This window comes from Gadus chalcogrammus, chromosome 13 (genome assembly GCF_026213295.1).
Source record: "Gadus chalcogrammus isolate NIFS_2021 chromosome 13, NIFS_Gcha_1.0, whole genome shotgun sequence".
Lineage (NCBI taxonomy): Eukaryota > Metazoa > Chordata > Actinopteri > Gadiformes > Gadidae > Gadus > Gadus chalcogrammus.
Genome location: NC_079424.1, coordinates 2580417 through 2605416, shown reverse-complemented (window position 1 = coordinate 2605416; position 25000 = coordinate 2580417). Strand labels below are relative to the sequence as shown.

At 48.8% G+C, this 25000-nt stretch overlaps 1 protein-coding gene across 7 annotated transcripts in view; it reads right to left on the bottom strand.

Annotated features, from left to right (window-relative positions):
- LOC130402019 (transcriptional enhancer factor TEF-5-like) overlaps positions 1 to 25000 on the bottom strand; it is a 42145-nt gene that overhangs the window by 9547 nt on the left and 7598 nt on the right. The window contains exons 3-9 of one of the 7 annotated variants that reach the window (XM_056606090.1): positions 15959 to 16208; positions 6470 to 6534; positions 5593 to 5655; positions 3006 to 3017; positions 1435 to 1563; positions 419 to 462; positions 49 to 105 (exon numbers count right to left, since the gene is read on the bottom strand). In XM_056606090.1, coding sequence (XP_056462065.1) covers positions 49 to 105; positions 419 to 462; positions 1435 to 1563; positions 3006 to 3017; positions 5593 to 5655; positions 6470 to 6534; positions 15959 to 16082 — 494 coding nt within the window. In that variant the 5' untranslated portion in view covers positions 16083 to 16208. Of the gene's footprint in view, positions 1 to 48; positions 106 to 418; positions 463 to 1434; positions 2865 to 3005; positions 3018 to 5359; positions 5423 to 5592; positions 5656 to 6469; positions 6535 to 15958; positions 16209 to 25000 lie in introns of those variants that run through there. The other 6 variants (XM_056606091.1, XM_056606092.1, XM_056606094.1 and 3 more) reach the window with 6 other exon arrangements.

Below are 25000 nucleotides of genomic sequence, written 5' to 3'. Positions count from 1 at the left end.
TATCGAGGTGCGGGGGTTGTCAGGGTACGGGCTTGGAGGGGAACTTACGCGTGGCTGTTGCGACCAAGGCCCAGATGCCTCCCGTGGTTGAGATCTAGAACCAGACTGATGTGCACAAAGTGGATCTGTTAAACAAGCCAGCCGGTTTGCACAGCTCCCTTACTTTAGACCCCCTCATAACAACCACGTCAGACCCCCCTCATAACGACCACTACAGACCCCCTCATAACGACTCCCCTGTGTCTACAGACCAATCGTATTCCCTCGTCACATTGCACCTCTGGCTCTGACTGGTTTGTGTTGATGATTGACGGATTCCATTTTTCGAAATCCGATCCCACCCACCTCTCCCTCACCTCTTTAACTAATAGGAGGGTTGCCATGGCTATAACTACTGCCAATTATGGGATATACTTACTCCTGAGAAGGTCCAGGCTGCCCTGGGATTGATGAAGGCCAGAACTGAAAAATAAGAAGATAAGAAATAGAGTTTGAAACATTTAAAAACTAATACGATGACACAACCCTGCTGGTGTTAGAGCTCTACCAGTTTAACCCATAACCCCGGCAGTATTAGAGCTCTACCAGTTTAACCCTTAACCCTAGCAGTATTAGAGCTCTACCAGTTTAACCCATAACCCTGCAGTTTTAGAGCTCTACCAGTTTAACCCATAACCCGGCAGTGTTAGAGCTCTCCCAGTTTAACCCATAACCCGGCAGTGTTAGAGCTCTACCAGTTTAACCCATAACCCGGGCAGTGTTAGAGCTCTACCAGTTTAACCCTTAACCCGGGCAGCGTTAGAGCTCTACCAGTTTAACCCATAACCCCAGCAGTATTAGAGCTCTACCAGTTTAACCCTTAACCCTAGCAGTGTTAGAGCTCTACCAGTTTAACCCTTAACCCGGCAGTATTAGAGCTCTACCAGTTTAACCCATAACCCCAGCAGTATTAGAGCTCTACCAGTTGAACCCATAACCCTGGCAGCGTTAGAGCTCTACCAGTTTAACCCATAACCCTAGCAGTGTAAGAGCTCTACCAGTTTAACCCTTAACCCGGCAGTGTTAGAGCTCTACCAGTTTAACCCTTAACCCAGGCAGCGTTAGAGCTCTACCAGTTGAACCCATAACCCGGCAGTGTTAGAGCTCTACCAGTTTAACCCATAACCCGGCAGTGTTAGAGCTCTACCAGTTTAACCCATCACCCGGCAGTGTTAGAGCAATACCAGTTTAACCCTTAACCCAGGCAGCGTTAGAGCTCTACCAGTTGAACCCATAACCCGGCAGCGTTAGAGCTCTACCAGTTTAACCCATAACCCTAGCAGTGTAAGAGCTCTACCAGTTTAACCCTTAACCCCAGCAGTATTAGAGCTCTACCAGTTTAACCCTTAGAGCGTGTGTTGTACCGCAGCAGGGCCGGACCAGAGTCTGTCTTACCCTGGCTGGGTTGGGGTAGGGTGCTGGGGGCAGCGGGGGCAGGTGGCTCTTGATGAGGTTCGGGGAGACGATCTGGGCCGACGACAGGGCGGCCATGTTCTGCAGGGCCTTGTCCTTAGAGGCTTGATCCTGGGTTCGGGAGGGAGTGGGTGAGCGGAGGGAAGAATAACACAGCTGGAGGTCATTTAAGGGCCCCCCGTTTGATGGTTTACCACCAGGTGGGATCAAATCTCTCTAAATCCATCCTCAAGTGACGCCACCCAGATGCATGATGGGTAGATGGATCCGTCTACCAGCCTACCTGGTGGACTGTACCAACTGGTGAGATTGATCAATCCAATCTTTGTCCACATCTGGGTGGACAATCCCACTTGTGATTTCACTTAAGGTCGTCAACCATTTTAGCTGTTGTTAAAATAGTCCTTAATTTACGGGGAGCGTTGCCTTGACTACAGTGCCTTCAGCAGTCATAGGAACAGAAAGGTAATGCTTGCCTGGTAATCTGGTTATATTATTAATTTAATTAACAGAGACGATATACATTTAGTTAATGTCCTAGAATTAGCTAGAATGCTGACTCAAGTCCAAATCTTGTTCACTTGTTTTGAATAGTGATACAAAACAAGTACTGCATTGCATATGAGTCAATTTAAAAATAAAAGGCAAAGGCTGCTCTGTTCAGTATTAAGATACACTAAATCTGAGGGTTTAATGTGAGAAAAACACATTCTTGAGTCTAAATAGTCTTGATATAATGAAAATTACTTAATATTAAGAAAAAAAAACATATCTTAAACATTTGGAAAACAAAGCAAGAGAAAGCACAACTTTAGAGGATTAGAGGAAGAGGAAAAGAAAGAGAGAGCGGTCAGGAACATGGTAGAAAAAGCACCTGTGTGGTTCTGTTGTTCGTCCTGAGACAAGTAAAGGTTGGTGACATAAAGATCAAATACTGAGCGGTACCATTACATCATATGTGAATTTCGAGCAAACTTTAATGAATTAAGATTAGAACGATCTTGAAAGGTCTTAAAAAACCGACACAAAATAAATAAAACAAAGTCACCCAAAAAGTTGGGAAAACCAGGATTTCGGTAAATTAAACAAGCTTTGAATTACGGAAACTACAAGTTTGTCCGCTATTACGAAATTTAAAATAAATGTGCCATTTATTTATTCATCCATGTATTTTTTGTTTCCTCCCTATCCTCTTTATCTTGTCTCTGAGGCGACAGACATAGATATCGGTGGCTAGCGTTGGCTGGTTTAGCTCAGGGCATATCCTCCTCAAAAGAGATCCAAAAAAGAAAGACCTAAAATCAAAGAGCAACACCCAAGTGCAAGCAAAGCTACACCTGCGTATGTGCCGGCAGGCCAAGACGGCTCCGCAGGGAGGGGGATGCAAAGCGACAGTGGAGACTACCGAGAGGTCCTCAGCACTGTTGAACCACGCAGAGCAGCGTTGCAGTGCAGTGCCATGCCAGCAGAGGGCAGCAGCAACCAGGATAAATATACCACACTGGTAAGCGAATGGGAGGGGGGAAGCTATTGCACAAGTCAAAATCACTTACCAAATTCATTGCCTAAATCGGAAAACAGAGAAATCATTAGTTCTAGAACAGGGGTGCCCAACCTTTTTTGACCCAAGATCTACTTTTCAAGTAGCCAACCTCCCGAGATCTACCAGCAAACCTACCTTCAAGCCGGGGGGGGGGGGGGGTAGAGAACAATTGTTGACGGGGGGGGGGGGGGGGGGGGGGGGGGGTTGTATCGTGAACCTACGGACTTCAATGGGGGTTTCATTCCGTCTGCGCACGGCACCTTCTCAACGATAATCAATAATCTTCCTCCCACTCAGGGTGAAAATGGTAGGTCTTAGCTTGTTTCCCCTCAGCCATGCCAACGTTTAGGAGTGTGTAACTACTGTTGACGGCTTTCAACTGCTGTTAACAGCACATGCGCTACCGCGCGTATATGCTACCGCGCAAATTTAATTTCATTAAAAAAAAAAAAAAAAAAATTTTTTTTTTTTTTTTTTTTTCTTCACCCCTTCGCGATCGACTTGGGATCTGTCGGCGATCTACTGGTAGACCGCGATCGACTGGTTGGGCACCCCTGTTCTAGAATGTCTCTAATGCTGTGGTGAGATACATTTTCATGGTTTGTTTTTAGTTTTGTTCTGTTCAGGCTGGCTGTGTGGAGCTTCTGCTCTTTGCAGACACAGCGCTGACACGTGTGTGTTATGTTAGGCTGGACGTGTCACGCAGAAATTAATTTAAACAGCATAAATAACTGCTTAGGTGTTAGGTCTGAAGACTATTGCTGTTCACTATAAATTATGAATTCAGGGGGCTGTATGAAATATACTTTGTAATTCCAGATTGTTTTAGATAACTCTAAGGTAAATTTAAACGTTCATTATAAAAAACGATAAAAAGCTAAATAAAAAAACGATTTTATATATATATATATATATGTATATATATATTTATATACATATTGTAATAATAATAATGTATTATCATTATCATCCGAACAGACTAAAAAGGAGTGTAGGTAGTCTGTTTGCTGTGTTAATGTCCTGTACTAAGTAAGCAATTATATTAGTTGTATTTATAAAATAATAACATATTATATATTATGTTATTGTGAAATGAGTAAAGCTGATAATTGTTTGTGGGGCTAACAGAGACTTCTGTCTGTTACAGAAATCTCTTATAAATACTGAAAAATCTAAATTCACTTCTTCAGTATTAGCAAAGCCAATGCACAAAAGGAATATATCCATTTATTAATTGTGACATGGCACAACTTATACATGAATTGCAAAGGTTTAGATTCACAATCAGGAGAGTCAATCGATTCAAGAGAAGATGTCTAAGGTATAGGATCACAGAGTTTGCCGGATTGGATCATTAGATTAATGCAAATGCCAGGAAAATACAGAAATAGATAGGGATTCTTCTAGTTTATAGAGGGATTCTGCTGTAAGATATCTCCCAAGAGGTATTTAGTTAAGACGAAAGAAAGGTTCTCTCTCAGCTCAGACTGACACGATTAAACATAATCCAAAACAACAATCCCCATTATGGATTCACACAAGACCAGCTTCTACAGTATTGCAATAATAGAACAGAGAACAGGAAGAAGGCATAAAACTAATAAGTTACAGGTTATAGGTCAAATGATTATGATTATGATTGTTACTCTTCAGAGAAGTCAGACAGGGAATAATGTTACACAGTGAAAAGTATTACGTCAAAGAAATGGAATATATCAAAGAAATGGAATATATCAAAGAAATGGAATATATCAAGGAATTAGAAAAAGAAAAAAAAAAGAGAGAGGAAGTCACAGAAAGGAAAAGGAGGAATAGAAAAAGGAGAAGGAGGAAATTGGGAAAAAGCTGTACTGGGGCGTAGAACGACCATGCGCAAAAATAAAGACAGGGACAATAATTTCAACACTAAGCTCATCATCATAGCGTGAAGTTGTACTATGGCAGTGGCTGCACCAACTTTCAGCTAAGTGCGCTTTTATTGTGAAGGAATGAGGAGGTGGTGGAAGGTTTGTTGCATGTCCCTAAAGCGTGAATATAGGTCCTACAGGTTATTGGTTAATCGGTGAAACCATTTTGCATGCACGATGCAGAAGCAGAGACTAAAAATGAAACATTTTTAAAGTATTATTCAGTGTTTAGAAGCGTGAATCCTAAAAAGAAAAATGGGATGCATCCGGCGAGCAAAGCTCCGTTTTAAAATCGTCCACTCATCAAAAACAACCGACAGATTTACGTTCAAGCTTTTGCTCTTTAAAAGTAGAAAAAAAAAAAGGGTGCACAAGCAAACCGGTGAGCGGCCAATCAGAGACGAACAAGCCAAGCGTGTCCCCCCAGCCACCCCATAGCCCCCCTGGCAGCGCATACCTTCAGCTTCGACTGGATCTCGCGGGACTTTCTCCGGGCGAGAACCTGCAAGTGGCTAGAAACCTGCGGAGGAGAGGAGCCGAGGAGGGAGGATGGAGGAGGAGGAGGAGGAGGAGAAGAGAAGGAAACAAGGGAGGAAGGGAAGGAGAGGAAGAGGAAGAGCCTTAACCAAAAGAGGAAGGAGAGAGAGGCCCCCTGTCGGTAGTGCTGGGGGGCCTTTGAGCAGGACCCACCTTGATACCGGCCTGGTACTCGCGCACTTTCTTCCGCGCTAGCACCTGAATGTGACTAGACACCTGGGGGCGTGTGAGACAGCATTTGAGCGGATCAAGTAATGAGAACATGCAGGTTCACGTCACGCACACCTAAATACATACACACATGGACGCATACCCACACACACATAGACACACACACACACACACACACACACACTAGAAAGCATAAACACACAGAGACACACACATTAACAGACAGACATTCACACGCACGCACGCACGCACGCACGCACGCACGCACGCACGCACGCACGCACGCACGCACGCACACACACACACACACACACACACACACACACACACACACTAGAAAGCATAAACACACAGAGACACACACATTAACAGACAGACATTCACACACACACACACACACACACACACACACACACACACACACACACACACACACACACACACTAACATGCATAGAGACAGACACACTCACACTTACACACAAACACACATAGCGCCACACAAAAACTCACATACACACAGACACATAGACACACACACTAAGACACACTAACTAACACACACACACACATAAACACACACACACACACACACACACACACACACACACACACACACACACACACACACACACACACACACACACACACACACACACACACACACACACACACACCCATCACTCTTTTTTGGTTTCAGACAAAACCTTGCATACAAATAAATTTGCTTTGGGAATATTTGGGAATATGAAGATATAATGTACGATTATGCTCTATATATCTTAACATAACGTTATCTTAAATGGTTTCTACTTATGTATGCATTTAATTTTTAGAGGTATCATGACAATTTTCTTTACCTGTTTTCGTGTCCGTGTTTTTCCTGTCCTCAGCTTTATGTACCTTGCTATCAATTCATTGCGACCTGCAGCCAAAAAACAAACACAACAAACAAAAAAAGGGTCTTGATTAGAAACAGTTGACATGAACGATTCTGAAGATGTCATAACGTGAACAGAAGAGGGCGCACTCTCCTCGCGAACTGAAGGTGCTTCTCCTACCCTGGGTTACCGCGCAAGACGGTGACCTTCCCAAGGGTTCGCCAGAAGCGAAACAAACTCGAATTGATTTGTCAAGCATGGGTAAACCTCTTCTTAGGTCCTATAGCTACGATTCTGGAAATTTATTATTTCCTAAATCGGATTACCCTTTAAAGTTCATGAGAAAAAAGACTTTCCTGGCCCGTTTTGTTTCGTCATTTGACACCTCTCTGCCGTGCGCTCGCAGGGACGTGGAGCGCAATTACAGCGCTTAGAAAACAACAGCTTGCTCGTCATAACATCTCCACTCGACATTCTGCACAAACAGGTTGGACAGAGAGCGCTCTTCTAATCTGAGCGGCAAAAGGCCATTCGCTGTTGGGGCTCTGTAATAACTTCCTTTAAGGAACAATCTTCCCCGCTCAGATAATGCACTGCGGTCGCGAGAATATTATCGTTATTTCACATTTCATTCATTGTGTGCAGGGTTTCTGTGGTCGCAGAATTTGTAAGTGTATGTGCGTGTGTGTGGCATTTGTGTGTGTGTGGCATTTGTGTGTGTTTTTCTTTTGTGTGTGTGTGTGTGTGTGTGTGTGTGTGTGTGTGTGTGTGTGTGTGTGTGTGTGTGTGTGTGTGTGTGTGTGTGTGTGTGTGTGTGTGTGTGTGTGTGTGTGTGTCTGTGTGTGTGTCTTTCTAGTGTGTCTGTTGACCAAGGCGTCCAGAAATCTTAAACAGAAAATGCGGACATTTGTAGTTGTGCGGTCCATATATCCATAAAATATCTGATTTGACTATTTCTAAAATAAAAACGAGTACATATTCCTATTCTGCCATTTCTTAACAGGGTAAATAGAGAAGACCTACTGTAGTACAGCATTGGGCAGCAGGCCTACATACCCAATGGTTTATCATGATGTGTTTAAGCTTGGGTAAACCAGACAAAAGCCTTCCAAAACGAGGCTAGTGGGATCGGGAATTATCCTTTATGGTATTGATAGGCTGTTGCCTATCAATACAATCGTCACCTGCTTATGGTATAAAGTGGATAGATAGACCCCCCCGCGTAGCAAGCGCGCCTCACAGCCCATCAGATAGACATGGGACTAATCACGAACTCTATTAGGCTACTGAGCAGGCAAAATCCCTTTGGCCTTTTAAAATCTATTCATGCATTTAAAAACAATACTCAAAAACAATAAATGGCGACATTTTGTATGCGTGTCGTGTGTGTGACACATACAAATAAAAACAAACAGACACAGGGTGTGGGTGTGTGCCTGCACTTTGTGCGTGTGTGTTTGTGTATTAGTTTGTGCATGTCTGTGTTTGAGCTGTGTATGTGTGCGTGTGTATGTGTTTTTTTTGTGTGTGTGTGTGTGTGTGTGTGTGTGTGTGTGCGTGTGCCTGCATTCCACCCACACACACACACGCACACACACGCACACACACACACACACATACAGAGACAGGAGCCTGGGACCAGCATGAGGTCAGAGCCTTCACACCATCCACACACACATAATGACAAGAGAGGGGGGGGGGGGGGAACACATCTAATTCCTACTCTGCACAAACAGCTCCCTCTCCTTGTCCTTAGCGCCAGCGACTGCAATTACCATAAAAGTACCGCCGGCTTGCTAGCCCGCTGCTAGTCTGTAGCACGCAAGCTAGCCGCCGCGCGCTAGGAACCAGCAGAACAGCAGAACAGGCCTGTCTGCTGATACAGCCCTGGCCACACCCCCTTCCCCCCAGGCCACGGCTGGCCACGCCCCCTCCAGCGCCTCCGCATTCCGCACATTCCTGGGAGCCTGTCACATCTGTGCTAGCTGCTCTGATTGGCCGAGGCCCGGTGGACACAGCCCGCACTGGCTGGGCGGACATATACCGCCACACACAGAAGTTCACACACACACACACACACACACATGCACACTACACAATATAATATACACACACACATACACACGTTCACACACACACATGCACACTACACAATATAATATACACACACACATACACACGTTCACACACACACACACACACACTACGGTCACACACACACACACACACACACACACACACACACACATTCACAGAATATACGCACACACACAGACCTGCACAATACACAATATACACACACACAATACACGATCTACACACACACACATACATACAATATGTGGGACTACTATACACACACTTACACAGTCAGACACATTCTAATACTGCCACATACACATACACAATGGACTATATACACACAGACACACAACACACACACACACAAACACTTGTATATATATATATCTATACTACCAGCACACACACACACATACTACACACAGTTTTATGTTTCTATACATAAGTATATAAGTATGTATACATTTAACACACACACACACACACACACACACACACACACACACACACACACACACACACACACACACACACACACACACACACACACACCCACACACGTGTCCATGTGCCCTTCTAGCGATCCGTCCTCGGCAGAAGCAGGGGTTAGGACCAGGCAGAGTACAGCGACGGACCTGGGAGGTCAATGGGGGGGGGGGTCTGCAGTTGGCGGGGCCAGCGGGAGCAGCAGCAGCAGGACAGCTGATGCCGTGGAAGCGGCAGAAGACACAAAGCCATAACTGTCTCTGCCAACAACTGCCACCTGGCGTTGGGGAGGGCGGGAGACGGGAGGGGGAGGGGGGGGGGGGGGGGGGGGCTGTCTCCCTTCCCAAAACAACACCACTGTGTGACCCCCCCCCCCCCCCCCCCCCCCCTACCCCAGCGGACCCTCACCACCTGCTGTCGGACGTCCCCTGCCAGGGCCGTGCTGCCCGGCGAACAATGGCGTCCGAAGCCCTGCCAACTGCCACGCTCAATCCCCCCCCCCCCTCCCCGGGGGAGAGGGTCAACAGAACGCCCCCCTCCCGGGCTTAGCGAGGGAACCGTTGAAGGCGGCTGTGTTCTCACAGGAGAGAGGGACTGTGTGCCCTGAAACGACTCGGTAGTACCTGAAGGTATTAACTGCATGCACAGATTTCTTTGATAATATCTTCCGATATTACAGATATTATCAAAGAAAACAGATATGTCGGCCCCTTGAAGTATCGGTCCCTTGACACATGATGTCGGGGGACCGATATCTCCGGGATTTCTTAGAGAATATCGGTTCCATTGACGTCGTGTGTCCGGGCCAATGACATCCATGGGTTCCTCCACAGCACGCGTGTATGAAGCAGTATTCTCTTGTCTAAGAACTTAGCAGAAGGGACGGTTCCCCCTCTGAGATTGGAAGGTCGATGGACCCGCTCATACTACATTTACGCTCAGGGCATTCACCAGACGCTTTTATCCAAAGCGTCTTACAATAAGTACATTTGTCAGATGAAAGAGAAACAACAATATATCGCTGTCGGTGCAGTAAGGATGTTCATAGAACCAAGTGCCAGGCTCTACCAATCGCTAGGTTAGCCCATTCCCCGTACACAACAAAGATGGCTAAGATAAGAGTCTTGTGTTAGAGCGTAGAACGATGGTTCCCTTGAAAGAGTGAAAGGTAGACGGAGCTGCTCTTGGCCTGTACTCCCAGCGCTCACAGAAGGCCGTCTCTGCCGTGTTGTGGTTGGGGGTATTTCTTTCTTCCCTTGTATTGACTGGAAGGAGGGGAGAGATTGTTCTGTTTGTTTTGTGGTGGACAGACCTTTGGTCAAAGTTTCCCGCTTGCCCGTTCCAGGTTATTAATATCATAAAGAATGCATAAACAGTTCGTACTGTAGTGATGGAGACGGGGCTGAGCAGTTGTCGGTCGGTGGTTATTATTCATAATGGTTGATCGGTCCGAAAAGGCTGCCACTTTTTCACGATCTAGTAATTTCGCCTAAGAGTCTTACTGTGAATTACGATTCAGGGTTAGGGAGCAGGTAGGGGTGAGGGCAGTGTAACTGAACACTAGATGTAGTTGGACTTCACAGTAGTTGTAGTGTAGTCTAACTGTAGTTGTACTGTAGTTCTACTGTAGTTGTACTGTAGTAACTACAGTAGAACTGGTTGTACTGTAGTTACTACAGTACCCTGGTTGTACTGTAGTAACTACAGTATGACCACAGTACAACTGTTGTACTGTAGTAACTACTGTACTGTAGTAACTACAGTATGACCACAGTACAACTGTTGTACTGTAGTAACTACTGTACTGTAGTAACTACAGTATGACCACAGTACAACTGTTGTACTGTAGTAACTACTGTACTGTAGTAACTACAGTATGACCACAGTACAACTGTTGTACTGTAGTTGCAGTTGCACTCTAGTTGCACTGTAGATGCACTGTAGTTTTACTGTCGTTACAGTGCAGTTGTACTGTGCTTTAGTTGCAGTGTAGTTGCAGTGTAGTCATACTGTAGATGTAGTCTCGTCGTGCTGTAGCTTAACTGTAGTTATAATGTAGCTGATGATCCACCACCCAAGTCTGGGCACTGGGTGAGGCGTGGGGGCGAGCTGGTGACACAGAGACACCAGGGAGCACTCTGAAGACAACAGCACTATGAATAGAGCGGGCTGCAGATTGTGTTTCAGTGTTCAGAGAGGCTAAGCAGCCAGACCTGTAGAGACCTGACCAGGGGAGAGGGGGGGGGGGGGGGGTGGGGGAGGAGGGGGGAGGGAGGTCAGAGAGACATGGTCCCAGGGGCCCCGTCATCCAATGGAGAACCGGCTGGCGGTCACCCAGCAGATGGACGTGACAGGTGCATGCACACGCGCACACATTCAGATGCACACACGGATATACACACACACACACACACACACACACACACACACACACACACACACACACACACACACACACACACACACACACACACACACACACACACACACACACACACACACACACACATTCACACACACACACACACACACACATTTACATTCACACACACACACACGCATGTACACACCTGAGCACACACGTGTGCATTCACAGATTGCACAAACTACTAAACACACACACACACACACGATGAGAACAGCTACTTGGTGCAAAGTTAATTTCTTGTATTTCCCGCTTTTTTTTGTCCCTCCCTCCCTCTCTCTCTCTCTCTCTCTCTCTCTCTCTCTCTCTCTCTCTCTCTCTCCTCTCTCTCTCTCTCTCTCTCTCTCTCTCTCTCTCTCTCTCTCTCTCTCTCTCTCTCTCTCTCTCTCTCTCTTCTTTTTCTCTCTCTCTCTCTCTCTCTCTCTCTCTCTCTCTCTCTCTCTCTCTCTCTCTCTCTTTTTCTCTCTCTTTTTTTATTACTGCCTGTCAGCTGGAATTTTCCACTTCCACGCTCAGATAGGGGGCAGAAACCCTCTCTCTCCTCACTCCCCACACTTTCTTTTTCCCTCTCTTTTTTCCCTCCTCTCTCCCACCGCCTCCTCACCCCCCCCCCCCCCCCCCCCCCTCCGACCCGGCCCTCCCCCCTCCTCTCATAACATTGAGGTAATCCCAAATTGCTAACATGCTGTTGAGCCATGACTGAAAAACATTCCTCACATCTCACTAAGGGAGACTGACAGGGAAGAGTCACACACGGCCTGCCATCAGCCGCACAAGCCTGTCAGTCAACCCGCCATTCAAACCGCAAACTGTCCTACCTGACCCCAAAAAACACGTTAAACCTCGCCTTGAACTCTGACCTCCCGCTAACCGACCCAAACTTATTGACACGCAACAACACTGCTTCTGCCGTTTATCAAGCGTGTGTTTAACATCGTCGACAAACGACACTCTAACATGAGTCTTCCCCTTTCACTCTTGGATTTGGCGCGTTTTTGTTTTGCATTTTACCCAGAATGCAGTGCAGCAGAGACAGCTGCAGTGCTAAAACCCAGTGGAAGTGTTCGATCAGATAAAGTGAATGACATTTCGACAGAGCCGATGTCAAACGAGAAAGACAGCATTTTCTCGACACGCACCTCACTCAAAATAGCTTTGTACCGTCAACCAACCGTGTACAAGGAAGTTACAGTCAACGGCAGTTAAGGCTGACAACAAGTCGTACTAGATATTTATTTTATTAAAATTCTGAAAGGGGACGCCTTAAAGGGAGCAGGAGTTGAGTTTAAACATACATACATCTTTGAGAGAATGAAACAAAGCCACTGCCAACACCATCTTGATTGAAATGTGAGCTCTCCCTGAACACACGTTCAACGAGGGTGTGTCTCAATTACCCACATCCAAATTTAAACCAACATCAACACAATATCAACTCAAGGAATCTGGAAGTTCAGCTTAAAGAATGGTGTGTCATCAGCTCAATCACTGCTGCTGCTCAGAGAAAATCAAAGCCTTCATCTCTGAGGAGTCCCGGGACTAAACCCACGCACTTCTGCAACCAGGAATGCAGGCAGGGCCGGCCGCTGAGCGGGGGGGCTCGTCGGGGGGCCAGCTTCTTGAGGACACGAGGAGCTCCGGACCGTGTTACACACACGGTCCCTCTGCCGGCATTCCCAGCAGCCCCGGCCAGCATTCCCAGAAGCCTCGGCCGGCATTCCGAGCAACCTCGCGTCAGCGGCGCTTTTAGAAGGCTGAAGTCATCGCCCCTCTACAGAAGGCTCCTTCTGCTGCTCCGTCTGGCCCCGCCCCTCCCTCCCTGAACACTCCACCCACCCACTCACCCCCCCCCACCCACCCACCTCGCCCCCCCTCCCTCCCCCGGGCCCGGGATGACTCGGTGTAAACGGAGCAGGCACCCGTCGTGACCCCCTAAAAAGGGGTCCGCTCAGCTTGGCGCTAGGGAGCAGGGGGCAGAGAGGAAGCCAGGGAACTAGGGGTCTTTGTTGACGTTCCCACGAGGGTTACATATTGTCCCTGGGTCGTGACACCGCCGTGCCAAGCCGTTAGGAAGGGGTCATTTAGGACAGTTCATCAGGGTTTGCCCTCGGTGCGCTAATCTAGAGGGTAAATACGCTAACAGGCAGATGAGGAGGATGTGGTTAAACCCCGTCTTCCTCCTCCTCCTTGTGGACAAAGCACCCGAGCCGGGCCCTTCACCACCACTGCTGCCGTGTCCTTCTAAAACGCGACCGCTTTGAGCAGCAAATACAACAAGGCCTGGCTCTATTTATTGACTTGGATCTCGGAGCGAGCGTCGCTAAGTGGAAGCAGACTCAGCCCCGGTCTCATTAATGTCGACGCTGACGGATCCGTTCTCTCTATCTCCCCCCCCCAACATCCTCAACTCTAGTCTTCTTCTTCTTCGGCATCATCTTCTTCTGTAGGAGGATGAGCCAATGAGCGCGAGCGCGAAGGCCCGGGACAGCGTATCGCACAGGGTCGTCTCAGGTACGAGGTAGGTGCCTGCACGCTCAGCGAGAGGGAGATGAAAGGAACTGCGGCGGTTTCTGTCTCGGTCTCTGAATCAGCGCAGAGGAATTCGGACGCGGAGGGCGAGCTGGGCAGGCCGGGCGCGACGCACGGGTTCTAATAACAAACACTAATGCTGCTCCACAACGTATACCGTGGAACAGAACAGGCTGCAAACTTTGATGGCTGTTTATTTTTATGGTTACAGTGAAACAGGACTCAAATTGAGTTTATGGGACACGGACAGTAATTAGAGGGTAAGGGAAGGCCTACAAAGCAAGGCTAGGGGGAGAGGGTGTGCGTGGGGGGGGTTGTATTGCGATAATAAAAAAAAAAAACGACATGATTTCTAAAACCGCCGCGGAGGTTTGATGAGGTCAGTGGAAAGCCAAAACAGGAAGGAGAAGCCGGGTCCAAGTCATACAAAATAATCCCTTCAATCGTCGACGCAGCATCGCTTCCCTCCGACTTTGACTTCCACCGCGGCGCTTCGGTACAGTTTTAACCCTGCTCTCTCTCTGCCTCCTCTCCCCTCCAACACGTCGGTGGGAGAGGGGAAAGAGAACAACACAATGTCACGCGAATGCGTTCAATCCCAGGCACCTGGATGCCGGTTGTTATGCAATCTCGGCTCTGCCAACTCTCTCCATCTGGAGGCAGGATCTCTGCGTATTAAAACGATCGACACCTGCGATTTAATGAACGCACGGCAGGAAACGGAGCCGTTCCAGGACCCTATAGATCCCACTCAAATCACTCGCAGAACAATCGAAGGGATTTTCTCCGCCGAAGTCTCCCGCTGGGCTAATTGTCGACGATGAGTCAAGCGAGCGTTAAAAATCCAACTCGTAGCCCCGGGGCGCCGGGGCGCTTCAGGCCCGACAGGAAACACACCGAGGGTTAGAAGAGGCCATTATCACAGAGCAGGTTTTGGAAAGCAGGCTATTGAGGTGGAGGTGGAGGAGGTGGTGGTGGTGGTGGCGGGGGGGTGGTGGAGGGGTGGGTGGGGGTGTCGTGGTAAACCTGTTTTGAACAGAGAGCTGGCAGGTGTTAAACCGACGGCGAGGGGAGCGGAGAGGCTCTGAGACGCGTTGTGAGGGCCCTCGCTGGTGTGACTGGTTGAACCACCCTCTGGGTCAGACCACAGACAGGCCCGGGCTCGTTGGAGAGGAGCTCCGTGCGTGGGAGGAGGCCTCGGTAAGGCTCTGAGGAGCAGAGCAAGGCTCAGCACGCAGGGGACACCACCGAGCGAGGCAGGGTGGCGATTGGGTATCGCGTTTTTGGGGGCGAGGGAGTCGAGGCTTATGGTGAACAACGCAAGTGTTGGAGGTGTGCATGAGTGGAAGTTTGTTTTATATGGGAGAGATAGAGAGAGAGAGAGAGAGAGAGAGAGAGAGAGAGAGAGAGAGAGAGAGAGAGAGAGAGAGAGAGAGAGAGAGAGAGAGAGAAGACAGAGAGAGAGAGAGAGAGAGAGAGAGAGAGAGAGAGAGAGAGAGAGAGAGAGGAGAGAGAGGGGGAGAGAGAGAGAGAGAGAGAGAGAGAGAGAGAGGGGAGAGAGAGAGAGAGAGTTTTTTTCCTTTTCCCGCCTAAAAGTGAACACACTTCCAACATTTCTTAGCAGGGGGAGACCCAGTCGCATTCAAACCCCTGACGAAGACATTTGAGTTGCGTTAATCGCGGGCTGTGTGAGCAGCACCATTCAACACACGTCCATGTCTTTCTGTACGAGGGTGTTAACCTTGTCTGGGGTAGACTCTGCGCTGGGGTGGGACTAAAGTACCATCCGATGTCATCGTCTGATCGCATCCCCCTTTTCATCTGAACCTCATCTCCTCTCCTCTGTTTCCACGTCAACCGATTCAACCTCACCCGTCTCTCACCTCGACCTCACCCGTCTCCCCTGCGGTCTCACCCGTCTCTCCCCCCCCCAGGGTACCACTCACCGTACATCTTGCCCTCGTCCGACAGGATGATCTTGCGGCGGCCGCAGGGCGGGTAGATGGCGAGCGCCTCCTGGAAGCTCTGCTCGATGTCGGGGCTCCATACGCCCTCGGCGTCCCCGTCCATGGCCTTGTCCAGCTCCTCGTTGTCCGCGTCCAGCCCATCCTCCGGGCTGCCGTTGGCGCTCCAGTCGTTGGACGCAATGGTGGCGACGCCCCCTGGGCCGGCCGGGGAGCCCAGCTGTCAGCGGTGCTGGGGAGGGAGGAGGGAGGAGGGGGGAGGAGAGGAGGAGAGGAGGGCGGAGAGGAGAGGAGGGTGGGGGGGGGAGGGAGGAGGGAGGAGGGGGGAGAGGGAGGAGGGGGGAGGGGAGGAGGGGGGAGAGGGAGGAGAGGGAGGAGGGTGGGGGGAGGGAGGAGGGAGGAGAGGAGAGAGAGGGGAGAGAGGAAGGAGGAGGGAGGAAGGGGGGAGAGGAGAGAGGAGAGAGAGGGGAGAGGAGAGAGGAGGGGAGAGGGGAGAGGGGAAGAGAGGGTTATCCTTCTAGACTTAATTCTCAACATAAAACAGGACTTTTGCAGTCCCTGAGATTTAGATTAAGGTGGTAACAGCAGCAAATACAACAGTGCTAATCAGAGAAGTTAAAACAGAATAGAATGGAATAGAAATAAAAGTCCCAACTGGATTAGGGTTAGGGGGTATGGCTGACCACGGGCCATGTGGAGGTACAACGTCTAAAACGAGCAGCGTGTGCGAGAGCTAGCCTGGATCAATGGTCAGATGGTGCGCTTTAGCCTTTCATTTGTTTGTTCACCGTGATTGAGTTGACCCGCGGCACCCCTCGCGTTGCACAACGCGGAAGATTACACCAGACAAGATCAACAGTCGCGCTCTTGTTTTGAAAAACAGCTATTTTCTACCCACACACACATGGGGAGGTACTGTTGTTCTGGGCTCCGCAACACAAGAGGGGATTCAGCAGAGATTGTGTAAATCCAACAGCTTCAAACACGAGGCTTAACTCCGAGGATAAAGGCTCTGGTGTCGGCTGTGGCCAGCGGTACTGGACACAGGTTCACCGGAGGTGGAGCTACAATTTGCCAGGTCAAAGTGCCGAGTAAAGATTTCTGTAAATCTGCCCTTTATGGCTCTGGCTGGCATCAACCAAAGCTCTGATATTTCCCCTGCTCACGCACACACAGCAGGTGAAGTCATGCTCACACGCTGTGTCCAACCACCAACAGACAATCCCAAAAGTATGCATCACAGTCTGTTATCTGAAAGAGGAGAAAACAAAAAGAGGAGAGGTTTGATTTCCAAACTGATTCGATTTCACGCGTGTTTGCCCAGATGCTTGGAGGCTGCACAGAGAACCTCTTTCTCAATCTGTAGGCTACAGGTATAGGCAGAACTCTGGGCAAGAAGTTACCTCCGCAACGCTGAATCTATAGACGGGGCCGATGTTGCGGGGTGAAGACGCACGGATAAAAATAGACTTTTTCTTTCTAACGAGAGATCAACCCTGCCCGGCCAGTGTTTCTCCATATACGTCAGGATGTTTCTCAAGACAAAGGTGTAGGGGGGGAGAGGTTGTTGGAGCCAAGTTATGACTCGGCCGTTGAATCACGGCACAGGAAGAAAAAAGCCGGGCCGCAGGTTTGGTGACCTCAGGCCTCTGCTTTGCCTGAATGAACGTTGTTACATGCGTGTTTAGCTTTGGTTCATTTCTCTTAAAACGGATTGGTGTACATGCCTGCCATGCGTTCCGCTCATAGCTATTATTTTTGTGCTGTTTTTGCACTGCTGTGGAAAAGGCTAGCCGTGAGCTGGGCCAGTACGTACACGCCTATGTCGCAGGCTCATCTTCTCTGCCTCGCAAACCCACTTTACGGCTCGCAACTCGAAAGAAATGAAATATAAATCCACTCGCCTTAATTACCTTCAATTACCTTTATTCCCTGAACTAAACGTCTTCCTTTAATATCACATGTAACAACACTTTCCCCTAACGAGCGCTATAATCCGCCCCATTTAATTCCTTGTATTCATTTCCTCCAGGACTCTCCAAATGAATTCAAGATATTCCATCAAATGTAAAGTTTAAAGAGCTGAGTAATCAGCACTGGCCCCAGAATGCTTGTGGTGTGTGAAGCGGGCCCCCAGTGCGGTGGAGCCAGGGCCTCGTGCTGGAGCACACATCTTAAGTACTTTACAGGATGGCTCCACAGACTTGTATTGTTTGGGAGAGCCAGTGAGCTCACCGCACTCCCAGGACGCCTTGGGCACTCTCTCGTCGTCGTGCCGCGCGTCGTTCAAACGCTTGTGTTTCTGCTTGTGTTGACAAAAATACACATGTTGGATAAATAAGGGCAATGTCAGAAATCTGCGGTTCCTGGGGGGAAGGAAAATACGCCCTGAAAACGGATTTGGGGTTGAATTAAAATGTTTTACAAAAAAAATATATATATCTATTTTTCTTTGACTTTCTTTTGTTTTTCTTGTGTTGGACGCACACTAGCTGACGTATAAAGTATCAGGGTGAGACAGCAACACAAAAACATGAAACCAGCAATTATCCATGCGGCCAATCGTAAAACTCTGACTAATTGTATACCTAATATATTAGTCATCGGAGTTAGTCACAAATGGATTCCGGCGTCTTTATTTCTAGTAGTAACCCCTTGCCTCAAAGAGCCTTCATAAAAACAAATGACCAGAGAGTGAAGTAACTAGAAGCAGCTGACTGAATAGTTCCGTCTCCACCACCGACAGTAATCCTTAATGATGCCCAATAAAAACAGAACGATAGAAGGAAATCTAAGGTTCAAGTCAGTTCTCAGCACCACCACTACCCAGTGGTCCTCCACACACGAGGGTGGTGAAGGCCTAAGGCCCAATCCCATTTCTACCCTTACCCCTTCCCCTTACCCCTTCAAAACAAGGGGGAGGGGTAAGGGGAAGGGGTAAGGGGAAGGGGTAAGGGGTAGAAATGGGATTGGGCCTAAATCTGTGGCCAAACTCTTCAGTGGTTAAAGAATGAAAAAGAACACCCAGCAGCCAGTGAGAGAAAGACCATTCCAGTTTAGAGGTTCCTGGTTATGGGTGACCTCTCGGGCCCTTTGGGGGCCCTAGGGTCAAGGGGTTAAACCCCAACCCTGCTACGGCTCGCAGCAGGAGATATAGAGTATAGGGAGCTAGAGTATAGGAGGGAGGGAACAGACGGTAGGGGATAGGAGTTAGGAGATAGTGAGCTAGAGTATAGGAGGTATGGGGATAGGGAGCGAGAGTCTAGGAGGTAGGAGATAGGGAGCTAGAGTATAGGTGCTAGGGGATAGGGAGCGAGAGTCTAGGAGGTAGGAGATAGGGTATAGGAGTTAGGGGCTAGTGAACTGGAGCCAGGAACCACATGACGACTCCCTGTGATCCCAACACGATGCCGGCTAGACTCAGTTTACTCAGCTCACTATCAGCTGTTCACAGCATTACCATGACGTACCAGATCGTATTCACAGAGAGAGAGAGGGGGGAGAGAGAGAGAGAGAAAGAGAGGGGGGGGGGGGGAAGAGAGTGGGAGAGAGAGAGAGAGAGAGAGAGGGGGGGAGAGAGAAAGAGGGGGGGGAGAGGAAGAGAGAGCGAGAAACGTATAGCTAATGACATTAGCAAGATGCTAATTGACTCATGTGTGCGAACCAACCATTCATATTTCTCTGGCGCTTTTAACCGAAACTTGAATTTCAAGTTAGGCAGACAACAATCAAATCCTACACTCTGAGTGACTAATATATATATATGTGCTTTATTAGTGAACCCAGGCTAATATTATTACTGGATTAACTTTCTGAGTGAGTCATCAAAACACAAAGCAATTGGACTTGAACATGACATGCAAATTACCATCTCAACGCTGCTCGATAGTAATAAACGATGATAGATACTAGATCGTATAGCAGGGCATTAGCCGTTAGCCAAGCCCTTGTCCCTCTCCACTGCGGCCTTAATTACAATACGTTCGGCTGCTGTCACAATAGCAGTAGACACAGAATATGATTTCCAGCATAGAGAGACCGCATGGCTGCCTGGCTCAGGCCCAAGGGGATAAACAAACAACAATATCAGCCATTTGATGGAGGGAACTGCACGCGTGTGTGTGTGTGTGTGTGTGTGTGTGTGTGTGTGTGTGTGTGTGTGTGTGTGTGTGTGTGTGTGTGTGTGTGTGTGTGTGTGTATGTGTGTGTGTGTGTGTGTGTGTGTGTGTGTTTTTTGTGTGTTTCTTGTTTTGAGATCGTGTGGAACCATGACCTCGAAAGCGCTTATGAGAGTGGGTTAGAGTTCTGTGTGTGTATAGTTTGTGTGTCTTTGTGTGTGTTTTTTGGGGGCATATGTGTGGCTATATGTGTGGCTATGTGTGTGTCTGTTTGTGTGTGTGTGTGTGTGTGTGTGTGTGTGTGTGTGTGTGTGTGTGTGTGTGTGTGTGTGTGTGTGTGTGTGTGTGTGTGTGTGTGTGTGTGTGTGTGTGTGTGTGTGTTTGGGTGTGTGTGTGTGTGTGTTTGTGCGTGTATGAGAGCTACTCTTCGGAGAGAGCAGGGCCTGAATTCCAGACATGTCCTTATTAAGAAGGGAGCGAACACTGTTCCTCCCCCTCCCTCTCCTCCCTCCCTCCCTCCCTCCTACCCCTCCTCTCCCTCCTCTCCCCCCCTCCCTGCCTCTGCAGCATGGGAGCCCAGTGGGAGAGAGAGGGGAGAGAGGGAGGAAGAGAGAAGGAGAGTCATAGAAAGAGAGAGAGAACGAGAGAGAGAGAGAGAGAGAGAGAGAGAGAGAGAGAGAGAGAGAGAGAGAGCGAGAGAGAGAGAGAGAGAGAGAGGCAGAGCGAGGCAGAGAGAGAGAGAGAGAGAGAGAGAGAGAGAGAGAGAGAGAGAGAGAGAGAGAGGCAGAGCGACACAGAGAGAGAGAGAGAGAGAGAGAGAGAGGGAGAGAGAGAGAGACACACAGAGAGAGAGGCAGAGCACCTCTACCCAAATAAGGACACGAGAGCAGGCGATGCATCCATGGGAGGAGAGGGGGGGGGGGGGTGAGTGGGAGCAGCGTGTGTGGGAGAGCGGGGGAGAGAGCGGGGGAGAGAGAGAGAGAGAGAAGGCCCAGGGAGAGGGGGTGTGTTTGCAGGGAGGAGGGGGCGGGTGGTGGATTGTCCAATTTAGGAGTCTGCATCGCAGGGCCTGGAAAACAGTGGTGGTTGTTCTTGGCGGAATGCAGCATCAGCGGGGAATCGAACCCGCGTCCCTCCCCGGTACCGTGGCCCCGGCGCTGGGAGCCAGTCAGTGATCAGGGCCCCGTCAGAGGGGACGTTATGCTCTGGTAATGGCAGAGGTTTACTACCTCTGGGGCGCTCATGGGACCTCCTTTAGAGCAACGCCACCAAGACACACCCGCGCACACACATTTACACACTGATACAGAGATACACACATACACACAGACACACACACGCATGCACACACACACACACACACACAGGCACACGCACACACACACATCTACACATACACACCCATACAAACACACATACACACACAGACACACACAGGCAAACACACACATACACGCACACACACTGATACAGAGATACACACATACACAGGCACACATACACACACTGATACAGAGATACACACAAACACACACACACGTACACATATACACACACAGGCACACACACACACCCAGACGCGTACACACCCATACAAACACACACAGACACACACACATACCCACACAACACCCACACCCACTAATCCACCAAATCATCCACAGCACTGAGTCCTGCAGAACAAACAAATCTTACTCTCTGTTGAGCGATAAAATAATATCTTCTGTTCAATCCTATTCCTGTTAAAACCAGGAAGGGTTATCGGGTAACAACCCAATGCGCTTTTTTGGTTTAATTTGATTGTGGTGAGTCAGTTATCCGTTGGTGGAAGACGTATTCAACGACAACAACAACAACCACGGGACACACAAGGGATTGTTCTGGAAGAAGTGTGACAACTGATCTTCTGATAGCTGATACAGCAGGTATGTATTTAAGTATATAACACATCGCCGCGATTCCGGGGCCAAGTTTAGAGCGGGAACAACAGAAGGACATGGTCGTGGTGAGGCCCCCACTAAAAATAACATGCGCGCACACATACGCACACACACACACTCACACGCACACATACACACGCACATACACACACACACAACACATACGCATACGCATACGCACGCACACACACACACAAACACACACACACAAACACATACGCACGCACGCATGCACACATATGCACACACCCAGACGGAAATAAAAATATTTACGAAGGTTGTCGCTAAAAGTCCAAAATAAAAGTATGCGCAACAAATACTTAAAGTATGTCCCTGAAGCATCAGTTGCCAGTTCAGGAATCCCCACGCCTCAAACACGCGATACGTTTACGCAACAAAATAAAAGTGCGCCATTGATCCAAGGGTGTAATTACAAAATAAAAGCGTATCAGTTGCCAGCTTCCTGCTACTGGCTTCCCTCCCTCGATGACACGGTAGCGCATTTCCATTCCTCGGAGAGAGAGCGGGACCACACCTCTCCTCCACTCCTACCCACGGGACCCCGCTCGCTCCCGCTCCATGCTACAGAATTCCAGAAGAGCAGCAGGAATGTAAATAAGGCCGCAAAGTTATGCACCTCTCATTCAAGCGCCGCCATTCATGCACGCTCCCAGGCTACTGTCCTCACGGTTCCATGCTTCCCAGGCCCCCGCGGAACCGATCCCAGGGCAGAGCGCTGTCCCCTGGCCTTATCTCTCCCTGCCCCCCCCCCCCCCCCCCCCCCCCCCCCTCCCTCCGTGATCCATCTCCCACGGCCTCAGAGTCTTTGGGCACGGTCGGCCGTACCTAACAGCCCTCGAACCGGGGTTTGTGACGAAGCAGGGAAGCATCCCGACGGGAATACCAGCCACACACGAGACACCCGTCTGGGACGGCTCAAGCTGATTGGCTGGAGCTAGCTCCCCGCATTGCAGGAAAGTTCAAGGTTAAAGGAGGAAGCGATTCCACGACGGGCGTGCTGGGACACAGGCCTTTGGCTACGAGGGCCACAGAGGGGAGGTCTCTGAGCCGTTTGTGTTTTAACAGAGGAAGGACCGGCTTCTTGGAGGTAGAGGGTCTGAGGTTCTGGTCTGGCCGTGAACGGTTGAGGAGAGCAGTTCTGTTCTCTGGTGGTTTATGAGGCTCTCGTCTGATTTAGCATGATGGATACTCTCGTTATGTTACAGTTCGTCATTTAAAACCAATTTTAAGTCTGCATATGAGGTTTAAATAGTTTCAGAGAATTATTACATTAAATAACTTTGCTGATGGCTTCAGTTTTATTCTGAGGAAATTTCGAAATTTCGAATTTCGAATTTAATTTTAATGTATTTTTTGATTATTCTTTAGGTTATTTAGAGAGTTATATATATAACATTTATTGGGAATAAAGGTTCCCTTCCAGTGTCGTATCGCTACCCACCGGATGGATTACGGAAATCACTTCTGCAGGGAGACCCACTCTACCACCATAGTACCAAGCATTCCTCTGTGAGAGCCATGGAGACTCAATGACCCATTCCTCAAGGGTTACAGCCAATAGCAACAGCTGAGGGCAGCGTGTGGGCGGGCTGGCAGACCACCAACCCTGTCAATCAAAAATGTTCAGTTGGAACACAACCCAAACCCCGATCTTTCGATAGCCCGCCTCAAGAAGTTTACTCTTCAATTTTGAAACGTAAAAACAATCACAGCGAACACCACAACAGCTTCAAATACGTAATCTGATATTCAAAGTTTTGTAATAAATATTTTTGAATAGCTGAAACCCATCGCTACTCGTTATGACCAACTGTCAGTCTGATCTACCGCGAGGTTGCTCTTCAAGGGCGCAGTCAGGATCTGTCACTCATCCCCGTCTCTCGACCCAAGCCCTCTCCCCCCCGGCCCGCACACACACACCCTCCCCCACCTCCCTCTCCTTCCCCCCTCCCTCCCCCCAAACCCCGTTAAAGCGTTTCTCCCTCCTCTTCCTCAGTGCAGCTGTGTGTGGGCTCCGGGGTGATACGAGGGGGGCCGATCTTTACAGAGGAAGAGCCGTCCCCTTGATATCAGGGCTATTCTTAACCGGCGGGGCCTAGTGTGTAAATATGACCAGCGGTTTCTCCTTGTTCAGGAGTCAGCTGAGCAGAAGGCCGGAGGGCCCGATGGCTGAACGAGAACGACGCCATTACATTTAGGGCATTTAGCCAAAGCGACATACAAGAGTTCGTGCACACATTCACACACCGACGGCGGTGTCAACCACGCAAGAAGACAGTCAGCTCGTCGGGAGTCGGGGATCGAACTAGCAACCCGTCAACGCGCTCTACCTACTGAGCTACTGCCGACCTCGCACCGGTTCGGAGATGGAGGCGCTAACTAGCTAGATTGTTCATTATCCTGCTCCATGAGCAGACGGTTCAATAAATAGGTTCATAATCGCCTCTGGCCACTGACAGTTGAAACGTGGTTTGTTGTCGTACACAATCACGGGCATTGTTGTGATTATGATTACGCAACGTGAAAATGTTTCCTAACAGCATCTCTGAATCAGCCGTGAGCAGTCTCTTTCCAAAGGGGTCCCAGAACGACTATATCAGAACATGCTGGAGGAGTGAACTTTGACTCTTTGGACCAAAAAACCACAACATGACAACACCAGTTTGAAAGCTTCAAACTGCAATCCTTGAAGTTTATGAAAAGCTACGTAAAACCTACAACTGCAGAACCCAATACAAACCCAATACAGTAAACCCCCAGCATGCAATTCTTCTTGTACAGTGTGTATCACAGATGGAGAGATTGAGCTAGAGAGCGAGAGAGAGAGAGAGAGAGAGAGAGAGAGAGAGAGAGAGAGAGAGAGAGAGAGAGCACGATATAGGGAGTGAAATGTAAGACGACAATAGAAGAGAGAGGAGAGAAGAGAGGGGGAGAGGGAGAGATAG